General features: G+C 30.2%; 2 protein-coding genes across 2 annotated transcripts; both read left to right on the top strand.

Moving 5' to 3' along the window:
• Positions 1-2,065: 2,065 nt before the first annotated feature.
• On the top strand, positions 2,066-5,828 carry LOC108781774 (mitochondrial basic amino acids transporter). Its single transcript, XM_018549856.1, has 3 exons — positions 2,066-2,301; positions 4,433-4,560; positions 4,650-5,828. The coding sequence occupies exons 1-3, from the start codon at positions 2,262-2,264 to the stop codon at positions 5,742-5,744; spliced, it is 1,263 nt and encodes a 420-aa protein (XP_018405358.1). The 5' UTR covers positions 2,066-2,261; the 3' UTR covers positions 5,745-5,828.
• A 3,233-nt stretch (positions 5,829-9,061) lies between these two features.
• klhl10 (kelch-like protein 10) lies at positions 9,062-13,305 on the top strand. Its single transcript, XM_018549914.1, has 8 exons — positions 9,062-9,288; positions 9,528-9,843; positions 9,912-10,364; positions 10,813-10,982; positions 11,312-11,481; positions 11,915-12,073; positions 12,543-12,747; positions 12,985-13,305. The coding sequence occupies exons 1-8, from the start codon at positions 9,062-9,064 to the stop codon at positions 13,229-13,231; spliced, it is 1,947 nt and encodes a 648-aa protein (XP_018405416.1). The 3' UTR covers positions 13,232-13,305.

A 13,305-nucleotide genomic window follows, 5' to 3' on the forward strand; every position in this document is an offset into this window, starting at 1 on the left:
AGTACATTTTTAAATTGATTTTAAAAAAGTAACGGAAAAGTAACGAAAAGTTATTTTTCAAGTAACGGTAACTGTAACGAGTTACTTTTAAAAAGCGATAACTGTAACTGTAACTAGTTACATTTTTTACTCGGTAACGAGTAACTGTAACTAGTTACTTTTAAAAAGTAACTTTCCATTCCCTGGATATAATGCAAGATAATTATAATTATAACACAATTTCATAAAGTTAACTGTAAATAATTTAACACTATTAATTGATACACTCAATCAATAAGTATATCGTTTTAGATAATTATTTTTTTAACCTTGAAAGGTTAATGTCTTTTATATCTTTCTGAGTATATTTCATAATTGCACTATATTTTTATATTTCTAAGTGTGTGTCACGCCTTTTTAATTAAATTAAAAAAATGTTTAACTTTACTGTATGAGAAAAAAGATCTCAATATAATAATTGCCATCTTAGATTATACATATAACTTATGCATTTTGGTATTTCATGTTTTATCTTTGCGCGCGCGCGCGCAATGACGAAAATAACTCATCTTATTAATATCATGTTACTGATTGGAATAATCACATAAACACTTGCAAATGATGCCAATATAAAATGAAATAAATGTATTCTGAGCAATATTGAGACTCAATCAGTCTTATCGTGGAATGTTTGACCCATGCTTCACTTGATCACGACGTAGTTTATGGCGAATATACATATAAATGTTACTAACATATTTTTCAACAATATTTAATACACTGTTACAATAACGATTGTGTGGGTACGTCAGTATTTTGATAATGCAAACGATAATCTGTGCACTAAGAAGCTGGCAGAAATATCGATTTCAGTAAGAAAGAAGATTCGATGAAGGAAGCATGCAGAACAATTATTTTTGTTTAAACGTCACGTACATGTGATTTTTGGTAAGAAATAAACTGAAAAAAGTGATACGTTAGAGTTTATATTTGGCATCGTTTGATAAGTGAAGTGTTGATTAAAACTATGTATAATTTTGGGTGAAACAGTGTTACTTATTACAAATTTTTAATACTTTTAAGGCTTTCACGGGTATTTTCTTCAGAGGTACCAAAGGTTCTCGAATTATTGTTGTGTCATGATCCATTGTCAATGTCAACGTTTCGTGAACTTTTACTGTTTACAAAACGTTGGTATTACTAATGGATCACGACACGGTGATAACCCGCAAATTCTTTAACACCTCTGAAGAAACAAAATTTATTTATTAAAATATTACAATCTCGGCAAAAATAAAAATCAGATAGTAAATCAAATATATGAGAAAAATGTGACAATTGCGTAAATGAAATGAACGGCTCCTTTACATTTTGTAGTCTCAATTTTTATTTCCTAAAAGCTTCGTTTATGCTTTTACCGCTCTTTTTTTAACTTACGCTCTGATTTTTACTTTCATCAGGAAACCACAAATTTGTAAACTTAAATTAAAAATTTTTGCAATTGTACTATGTATAGTTATTTTTCTAGATCTTTGTCTTAATTTCTACATTCATTGTCAGTAGTTTTACACTAATCATACAATATATATATATTATGAAATATATGGATATATATTTATATATAACAAACTTAAACGATTTAGTTTAAATCAATACTGTGAAAGAAATATATATTTTATAAAAGAAAAAGGAATAAAAAATATCTAACTCTATTAAATTTTTATTAGAAATATTGTGATAATTTTATTTTTACTTTTATACAATAATTTAATAATATTTAAAACATTTAAAACTACATACGCAGTATATAAATTCACACAATATAATAAACATTAACATCTTGTTTTCAAGACTCGATTAGGCTTTACACTTTCTAAGATTTTTAAATCATACGAGTCAATTATTATTATCTTTCGATTATAAAACATTTAAATTTAAATAAATAATATTTTATAATATTTAAAAATAAATTATAAAACAATATTTAAAAATCGATAATTATAATATTTCTGTAATATAAAATACACTTTATCTAGTTTAAAACTTTTTTTATTGTTGACTGATTATTTTTTCAGGTACAAGTGGATATTATATTGTTTGAAGTTTAATTTAAAGGAATCACACAGTTATCAGTCTTTCATGGATTCGAATTTATTGGTCTTTATAATTAACCGATCTACAACTTTCGATGTATATTTAAAAAGAATAAGTTTTGGAGACGAGACTTACAGAAGCAGACGATATTGCAAGTGGAAGGTCAGTGTAGATAGTACGGGGCAAAGATGGCTTGCTCGCTTGACTTCTTTGCTGGATGTTTGGGAGGTAAGTTTTGTGTATATATACAAATTAAATTATTGATTTAAATATATTTTTTAAATTACTTGTGTTTTTTTTTCAAGTGTTTTGATATAATTGATATATTTGATATATTATTAAAATTATTTATTGCATGCCTTTAAAATTTGTCGTTCGCTTGATAAAAACGTGCAACAAATAATTTTTTATGTGATTAAATAAAGTTGTTTAAATAAAAAGATTTAATTGCGTTAACAGCAGTTAAAGTTATTTGTTTTTTATACAAGGTGTCTCACGGAGTGTTAAAACTAATCAGCTATCATTTTTAGTTATCAAATTCAGTTATTGAAAAAATAAAAATTACATTAAAAAGTTTGCAAGTTTTAATATAGGTATAACTAAAATCTTTTTTTTATAAAATGTTTATATATCAGTTTACTCATAAAAATATGCTAATAACCGTGTGTATTCCATAATAAACAGTGTGTATTCCATAGTACATGATTTCTGATAGGTTGAAATTCTTATTCTCTGTTCTCTGTTCCCTGTTCCTTTTATTCTGCGCAGCCCTAAGACTGCAAAAACCGATAACGAAACTGTAAATTTTTAATTCTTTTCCGTTTTTTGTATTGAAATGTAGCTAGCATCCTCCGTTTTTGTCAATACTTTAATTATGCAGAAGGATTTTTCCATCCGTAAATGCAATTAAGAGAAACGAGTCTTTAACTAATAAGTAATGGAAAAACAGGACACTCCCGCATATGAAATGTATAACAGAGCATAAGCATAAGATCGCTGGACCAATGAGAATCTTATATAAATCAATATGGGGACTTTATGCTGGATGCTCATTGGTCCAGCGGTCTTATGTTATGCTTATGTTAAACCGTGATCACACTAGCGATTGCGCGATTGTGATTGACGATTGAGAATTACTTTTCAACTAATTAGAACAAAGCAGTTACCGATTGCTTTGCTCTAACTGGTTGAAAAGTAATCCTCAATCGTCAATCACAATCGCGCAATCGTTAGTATGATTATGGCTTTATAAATTTTGTGCAATACGCTTTAGAAGCGCAGCTATTAGAAATATAATATCATCATAATATTAAAAACGACATTCCAGATAACGAGCTGACGTTATTTGTCGTCATTATGTTCTGTCACAATATAAACAAACGAGTTTTGCGTATATTTCTAATTTTAAAAATTAAATTGCTCATCGACACTGTACGAATACTTTTTACACCAACTATAATATACATATATGTATGTGTTACACACATACAAACATATTTTGTTAGATTTTATTTATTCCCATTATAAATTGTAAACTTTCTTTTTACAAAGCAATTTTTGTTTTTTCAATAATTAAATATATTGAAAAATTACAGTTGATTAATTTCAACTTTCCACATTTTCCTGTGGAAAATTTTGTATAATTTATACTTGAGTTGGTTATAAATGATTAGTAATAAGAAACAATTATCTTATCATGTGACTTGGTTATTACAGATCAAGACTAATACATTTAAGAAGCTTTATAATTCCATGTTTTATCAAACTGATGCAATTAACAATTCTGCTATTTTATATCAGTTCACGTTTCAACTTGTTATATATTATTAGAACAACAAGTAATATTTTTAAAAGAATTTTTTATATCAAATTATTCTATATTTTCATTGCATTAAGGCAAGTTTTACAGATATAAAAAATACTGCACGGCAATATGAATCCAAACAATATGAATGCATAAAAGACGTTACAAACATATGCTATAAAAACTTCTCTTATTATGTTTGAAAGATAGAGTAAAGTCAGTATTTACGAATTTTTTATAAGCAAATTCATGAGTAACTATATTCTCCTATTCTTATGAGATTTACGTCAAAAATATAAGGGTTAAAAAATTTCTTTAGAGATATTAAAAAATATTTTTAATTTTCAATCTTTTTTCTAGTAGACAATATAAAGATATTATTGGTATACGTATATTTACCTTAAATATAGTAAATAATACTTGATAAATTAAGTTTTTGACATTTATCTACTTATAGATAATCTACTTATACCGAGTTACTCCTATCTAAAGACATCTTTGAGACTGTTATGAAGGAAACATATTACATAATAAAATCCATCTTTTAAATTTTAGGATGTGCCGGTATTATGGTGGGATATCCTTTGGATACGGTCAAGGTCCATATGCAGACTCAAGACTGCCGCAATCCAAAATATCGGGGCACCTGGGATTGTTTCCGAACCATACTCGCAAAAGAATCGGTAATTTACAACAAATTGAATTCAAAGTTTAGTCGTTTTTACATTTGTAGACAAAATATTATTATTACTATTTATATAAATTTGAATAGGTGACTGGCCTTTATAAAGGAATGACTTCGCCAATCGCAGGGGTGGCTGTGGTAAACGCCATCGTCTTCGGTGTTTACGGATATACTCAGCGGAACCTGTCTGAACCTGATCGATTGTCATCCTATTTCTTGGCTGGTGCATCTGCCGGGCTTGCTCAAACTCCTGTTTCAAGTCCACTAGAGTTAGCAAAAACACGTCTGCAACTACAATCCACGAGCCAAGGTAATTTTCAAGGACCGATGCAGTGCTTGAGGGACATCTATAGGCAGCATGGTTATCGTGGCGTCTTTAAGGGTCTAGGTATTACATTCCTTAGGGAAGGACCGAGTTATGGCGTGTACTTCGTGACCTACGAGATACTGACTAAAACGTCTTCGAAGCAATCGATTTCGACGTTTCATATGTTATTAGCCGGAGGACTTGCTGGTACAGCCTCTTGGGTGATTTCTTATCCTATTGATGTCATCAAGTCGCGCATACAAGCGGAAAGTAGTAATCGTTACTCAGGGGCTTTGGATTGTCTCAAAAAATCTGTACGGGTTGAAGGATATAGCTGCTTGTATCGGGGTTTGAATTCGACGATTCTTCGAGCGTTTCCGACGAACGCGGCAACTTTCGCTGTAGTTACATGGACGTTCCGATTATTTGGTGAACAAGCAGATGAGATATCAAAGAGGGACGACGTCATGTCAAGAACAATGCAGACAAAAAATCATGCGGCAAAAGGATATGAATCCTTTGCTAGTAAGTGGAATGTGTTCTTCGATAGTATTTCGAGAAGTAATGGTTTTGTTACTCCGTCATACTCCGTTGGATCTATGTTGCCGATTAGCAGGCAACTAATGCCAAAACCTAGTGCCTGCTTACTTCATAACTACAGAAAATCGGGTTGTAAGTATGAGAATGTATCGAAGCAGAAAAGTATATCTGAGAGTTGGGAGGAGAGAAAAAGAAAATTGCGAAACGATGAAGGAGCTGAGGAGGATGACTATGTTGACGAAAAAAAAGACTATGGCAATGTTAAGATAGTCATAAACACGTGTACTTGTAATCTGCAACGTGTACTCGAGGTTCCAAATTTAGATAATACATGATGTCACCCACAGTTGACGAAGTCTAGTACGTAATGTGTATTTTTATTGCAACATGTGTAAACAAGGAATATACATAATATCTATTTAAATACATTTTTCTTTTATAATTAATTTAATGACGAATGCATATATACATATCGCTCCTTAAAGTATTAAAAATGATACAACCAAAAAGATGACTTTTAATTATTACAATAAATAAGTTATGTAAAAACATTACCTTATCAATCATCAAAAGCAGGATTGCCACAAGTCAGGGTCAAGGCGATCATTTGGCTTTTGATATTGTGTTCCACGTTTAATTGCACAATCTGTACTTTGAATTAGAATAAATGTATCTCAACATTTTCAAAAACTTATTCATTTTTTTTTTAATTTAAAATGAAACTTTTTAATGAAAGATATAAAAAGAGAGAGATAAAATAAAAGTCTGTACAAGATAGAATAAAAAGAGACGCAGAATTATGAGATTTCTCAACTATGTTCTAATAAAATGATAACAAGATGATATTTTGAAAATAAGCTCTCAACATTGGACTCCGAGATGTTGTAAAAGTAAATAAAACGTTAATGGACATACATGCATGTACAGGGTGTTTCCGATACATACACATCATTATGTCGGGTTGCCTATCTGATTATCGGCAGGGGCATGCTCATCCGCAGGAATCTGCTTATCGACATAGTAATAAGAATAAGATTAGATCGCAATTCTGGCGGGGAATAAGACAAGATAAAATGTATTTTACAATCTGAAATAGTGTAAAATTCAATAATATAATATAAAGTATGTATTTAATAATTAAAATATATTTTCCGACGGAAATTGATACTGTAGTTCGTAAGAAGGCACTCACGCAAATAAGTCTGTATGTTCAAAGAAGAATACTCAAAAATTTAAACCTTTTTATGTAATAATGATATATTACTATAAAAAGTAACTGATATATTATTAATTAAAGGTGCCAGTACAAAGTGAATATTCATAAATTGTATGTAACTTTCAGCCGATTTTCGAATCGTCTCTGCCTTCCGCTGCCCCCTCACCTCACCGCGCGCGGACCAAATGTCGCACAATGCTCGAGTGACATTTGGACAGCGGCGGTGAGGTGAGGCGGCTGCGGAAGGCAGAGACGATTCGAAATAATATTATGATCTGCGCGCGGTGAGATGAGGGGGACAGCGGAAGGCTGAGGCGATTCGAAAATCGGCCGAAAGTTGCATACAATTTATGATTTTCATTTTGTACTGGCACCTTTCATTAATAATATATCAGTTACTTTTTATAGTAATATATCATTATTACATAAAAAGGTTTAAATTTTTGAGTATTCTTCTTTGAACATACAGACTTATTTGCATGAGTGCCTTCTCACGAACTACACTACAGTATCAATTTCCGTCGGAAAATATATTTTAATTATTAAATACATACTTTATATTATATTATTGAATTTTACACTATTTCAGATTGTAAAATACATTTTATCTTGTCTTATTCCCCGTCGGAATTGCGATTTAATATTATTCTTATTACTATGTCGATAAGCAGATTCCTGCGGATGAGCATGCCCCTGCCGATAATCAGATAGGCAACCCGACATAATGATGTGTATGTATCGGAAACACCCTGTACATACATAATCTGTAGCTGCTATTCATGCCGCATACGAGCCCCTACGGAACAGCAACGTATTCATAGACTATATAGATGAATAGAAGGTTGTCTTTTCTATTTAAAAAAGAGTTCAGAATTAGCAATATAATAGTGTCTTTCGAAACTCTTAATATTTTTAAATTAGAAATAAGATGTAAAAAAATTTCATTCAGAGATTAAAAATAATTATTTTTTGATTCTCTGTCTTATCTAGGATAGTACTGTTAAAAATCATACTGATTCAACCATTATTATTTATTATTAAATGGTATTGAGCTAGCATATAATATTAAAACAATATCGAATTATAATATTTATAGATACAATGTTGATGATCAATTCTCCATATATCATTCTAATATTATAAAATTGAATCAATATTGACATATACATATACATATAGTAGTCTGCCAGTATTAAAATTTTGAAATTCGATAAAACTGACCGAGACATGTGAGCTATTTATTGTAAATCCCCACCTAGATAGTTTGATTAAAGTATGTTTTTATGTTAAGAATGCAAATAAGTTGGAACTAAATTAAATTTACAAATTTATTAGAAAAATATGTATATTTTTAATACAAAAATTAAAGTAATTGAGTAAGCAGTAAAATGATCATAAATTTTAATGTAATAGGTATATTATATTACAAATATTAATCTACTGGGCGTAGATGCTTATAATGAAATTTGTAAAACGTTTTAATCCTCTTTCTATTGTTTTATTATAGCTGTTTGATTTAATCGATATATTAAGACAAACATGCTTTATAAATTTTTATAATTTTTATTGATTTGTATCTTTAAAATGAGTTAACACAATTTATACTTGCACAAGCTCGCTATGAAGCAGGAATAGAAGGATCTCTTTTGTCAAGCAGCAGTCTTTGGTTGATTGGCGGACATGTAAGACCACATGTCACTGCCAGCGCGATATTTATTCGCTTTTAAAATCATTACAAAATAGTTTGTATTTTTCTTACAATCCCCTCACCGATCTTATTCCCCCTTCACACTCTTTTACATTTCTTCAGTTTACGAATTGGTCTTCAATCCTTCCCCGTCCACGTGTCAAAATTTGACACATTCCAAATTCGCAGCACATATGAACACACACGGCAGTACTTTACAACCATTGCCAATTGTTCTCAGCAATTGATTGCAAATAGGACTTTGTTGTAACCACGTTTTTATTCCAAATTAAAAAATTATCAAGTTTTAAACTATTGTTATTAAACCTGCATCACGACTAATACAATTTGTTAACCTCTTGTGCGATTGCTCTAAATTTTTAGGAAACATTCTTACTAGGTAAGTATGTAAGCTAAATTAAAAAATATAGGATACAGTTTTTGAAAAAGCATCGTAGTATAGATAAATTTCAAAATAGTTTAAATGTATTTACATTTATAACATTAGCATAAAATTTCAAAGTATCGGTAAGATAATTTAATTTTAATAATATAAATTTTCTGCAGGCCTTTTTATTTTTCGCAATATTGCAATACACTTTATCTATATTTAATATTTACTAGTTGTTTTTTCATAGGTTCCTCTCTTGAAGAAGTCAATTAATTTAATTAAACTATTTAAATGTTGTGATTCATTTTGTATCGCTATCTTTGCGGAAACTAAACCCTACAATTATTCAAATTTTGATATGGATGCAGAGTCAACTACTAGTAATAAAAAAAACGAAAAATATAATACAAATAACCAACGTTTGATAGCCGAAAGTGGTGGACGTTGTATGAGTACACAAGCAATGCAATCGCTTTATGATTTCCGACAGAATAATCTGCTTTGCGATGCAATATTAAGACTAGAAGATGGTGGTGTTTTTCCAATTCATCGAGCTATACTTTCGGCATGCAGTACTTATTTCAGGTTTAATTTTAATCGACGTATTTTTTCTGGAATTTACATTAAATTATTTTAATTTATATACAAAATAACCGATTACTAATAATAATTACTCTTTATATAAAAATAATAGAAAACATTTTAATAATTTATTACTCGGATTTGTTATTACTTGTTTTTGTAATAAAGTTATTAATAAATGTTATGCAATAAATATATACACATTTACTGTTACAATTTTTATTGGTTAATTAATTTTACAGGACATTATTTACGACTACATTGCATTCTCGTGAAAAAACTGATGTCCTTCTGCCAGGTGTGACAAGTCCAATGATGAATCTTCTGCTGGAATACGCATATTTAAGATCCATTGATGTGAATCGGGAAAACGTATGCGAATTGTTGACCACGGCGGATTATCTAAGCATTGTAGGTGTACTCGATTTGTGCTGTGACTATTTAAGAGATAATTTAGCACCGGAAAATTGTATCGGAGTGATGAGATTCGCCCGTCAACATTTCTGCAAGAAGCTAGAAAATGATGCTTACCGTTTTATTGTAGGACATTTTGTCGAGGTGCGGCTAGTGTAATAATTCACATATATATCATTTTTCATAATCTAATTTGTCTTGATTTACATTAGGTGTCACAAAGAAGTGCAGAAATTTTGCATTTACCTATTGAGGAACTAAAACCGTTAGTCGGCGCTGACGAATTAAATGTTAAAAGCGAGCAGACAGTTTGGGAACTAGTTCTGAGATGGATAAATCACGATCCAGAATCTAGAAAAGATTATATCGTCGATCTAATGAAAAATATCAGACTTGGTCTCCTAGACACGCAGTTTTTTCTGGAAAATGTCAAAGATCATCCTTATGTCGTGGGCAATGATGCATGCAGACCTATTATCATCGAAACTCTGAAATTTTTGTATGATTTAGAGATGATTACTCAAAAAGATGGAGAAGTACCAACACCGGAAATTGCACGACCCAGAGTCCCTCATGAGATTCTGTTTGCCATTGGTGGATGGAGTGGTGGTTCACCAACAAATTATATCGAGACGTATGATACGAGAGCAGATCGATGGATTCCGGTAGTATTAGACACTTTACAGTTTTTCCAATGTAATTTTAATAAACTTTGGATATTGATTTATTAGCAATATTGGATTTTTTATCAACGTAACAAAGCATAGAAAAAGTGTAAAAATTGCAAAAAATATGAAATTAAATATATTATACTTATCTAGTTTGGAATTTTCTAGATTTGTGTCGCGATTTTTTAGTAAATATAAAAGGCGAGGTATAAATAAATAAATTATTTATATTGTTTTTTATTTATATCACGCGACTCATGAAAAATCGATCAATTAGTGGGATGTGATACCCATCTTTAATCTAATCTTTAAAATAATAATAAATCGAATTATTGTAGTTTTGCATTATTCTTGAACCGTACGCTGTACGAAAATTGAAGAAAATGTCTACTTCATCTCAATGAAATTTTAACAATTTATTTGTATAAAATCTTGAGTTTTTTAGATCGAGGAAACAGATCCGACTGGTCCGCGAGCTTATCATGGACTGGCGGTGGTTGGTTTTGATATCTACGTTATCGGAGGATTTGACGGCGTCGATTATTTCAACAGCTGCCGTTGTTTTAACGCGGTGACCAAGGTGTGGCGAGAGGTTGCTCCCATGAACGCTAGAAGGTCAAATATATTTCAAACGGGCTAGTCACTACTCCTGTGTGATTTGAATAATTTTAATTTTATTATTGACTTATTTCTAATAAAGATAGTTAAAGAAATAGAGTATTGAAACATAAGATATGCGTTTACAGTTGTGTTTTAATGTATATTTTCAAATTGCATAATCGCAGTAATAAGGTACGTACAACAGACAAAAAAGTTATATAAAAACATAAAAAAATAAAACTGCATGCAAACGTTGTACAAATATAAATTAAAATTTAGTGACTAGCTCCCTGATAATACCGTTAGCAATGAAAACTAGCATCAGAATTTTTTTATTGTCGCAGATGTTATGTCAGCGTAGCAGTCCTAAACAATCTGGTTTATGCAATGGGAGGATATGATGGATACCATAGGCAAAAGACGGCTGAACGCTATAATTACAAGACAAATCAATGGTCTCTTATTGCGTCAATGAACGTACAGAGGTCTGATGCGAGTGCAACTACATTAAATGGTACGATTTGATTTTTTATAAGATGTCCTGATATACCATATTCATTTTAATTACCTAAAAGTACTGGCTGCAACTGCATAATTATTAATCTCTCTATTTTAAACGAGATAGATTTTTAAAATGTCTTATATTAATGATATAAATATTATAATAATAGATATTTTGTAAATTTTTTGAACTTTTCAATAACGTGTGAAAATCATTTCTGTGTATAAAAACAAAATAAATGTAGGTACAAGTAATTTTTAAAAATATGTACATTAAAAAAGAAAAAAGAATACATATTATAGTAAAATTACTTATTGAAAAGGAATAAGTCCAAATACGCATGTATTATAAATTTTTAAAATTTCGAATGTTTTTAAGTCTATTTCTATTATATCATATAAAAGCATTATACAGCTTGTTGGTAAATTTTTTATATGTGCTACAGATAAGATATATATTACGGGCGGTTTTGATGGGCATGATTGTATGAATACGGCCGAGGTATATGATCCAAGCACCAACCAGTGGACAATGATAACAGCAATGAGGTCACGAAGGAGTGGTGTGTCGTGCATATCTTATCACGGCTGTGTTTATGTCATTGGTATTAAGACATGTACTTATTACAAGAGAATATTCATTACGACATTTATGTTATTTAAGTATAACACGTTTATACGTAAAGAAATTAATTTCGAAATATTCTTTTTCGTGTAAAACTATTTTAATATGAGTGTATGTGTATATATATATAATATACACGATATGTATATATATATATACATATACTATATATACATCACTAACGTATTAAAAATTATTGTCATAAGACATAAGAATAAATTAAGTACACAAAAACATACAGTGTTGACTCTTAATGGCATTTATAACTTATTGACATATATTGTACAATATATGTATATATGTATATATTTATACATAATATACATATATGTATATAGCTTAATTTATTTTATAATTTAAATTTCTCTTATAATTGTTTTTATTGCAATATTATTTCATGTTATTTGTCTTATTAATTATGAAAAAGCTAACAATTTTTATTAACGAAGGAGGATTTAACGGAATATCGAGGATGTGCAGTGGGGAAAAATATAAACCATCTACAAACAGCTGGAGCCATATCCCCGATATGTATAATCCGCGTAGTAATTTCGCCATTGAAGTTATTGACGACATGATTTTTGCTATCGGTGGTTTTAATGGTGTTACTACAACATACCAGGTAGAATGTTACGACGAGAAAACAAATGAATGGTAATTATTTCTTTGCATTAATCTTTTACTGAATTTTATAAAATCTATATGAAAGATTAATATACAGTTAATACGCTAAAAATAGTTGCATATTTAGTAGCGATTTAGTAACAATTTAATAAATATTTGTGTAAAAATCTCAACATCAAATTTAGTAACAAGTTCACAAGTTTCATTTTTCAAGTATATGTTATATTTATATAGTTCTTATGTTAGTTCCTACAACTGTAAACATAGGTACGAAGCGACAGACATGAATATATGCAGATCAGCATTGTCGGCCTGTGTGATTATGGGTCTTCCAAATGTATATGATTATATTCATAAGCACCGTGAACGCCTGATGGAGGAAAAGCGTCAGAAGTTACTGGCACACGAAGTACGTCGGAGTCAGCATCAGCAACAGCAACAGGAGCAACAGCAGACAAGGCAAACTTCGCAACTCAGCCAAATCATACCGACACCACCACCTCTACCACGCTAATAAAATGAGAAGGATAATAATAATGATCGGCATAAAACCAAATATCATTATTATGTAAATCAGTCATATATAAC

This window comes from Cyphomyrmex costatus, unplaced genomic scaffold (assembly GCF_001594065.2).
Source record: "Cyphomyrmex costatus isolate MS0001 unplaced genomic scaffold, Ccosl1.0 scaffold123, whole genome shotgun sequence".
NCBI classification, from domain to species: domain Eukaryota; kingdom Metazoa; phylum Arthropoda; class Insecta; order Hymenoptera; family Formicidae; genus Cyphomyrmex; species Cyphomyrmex costatus.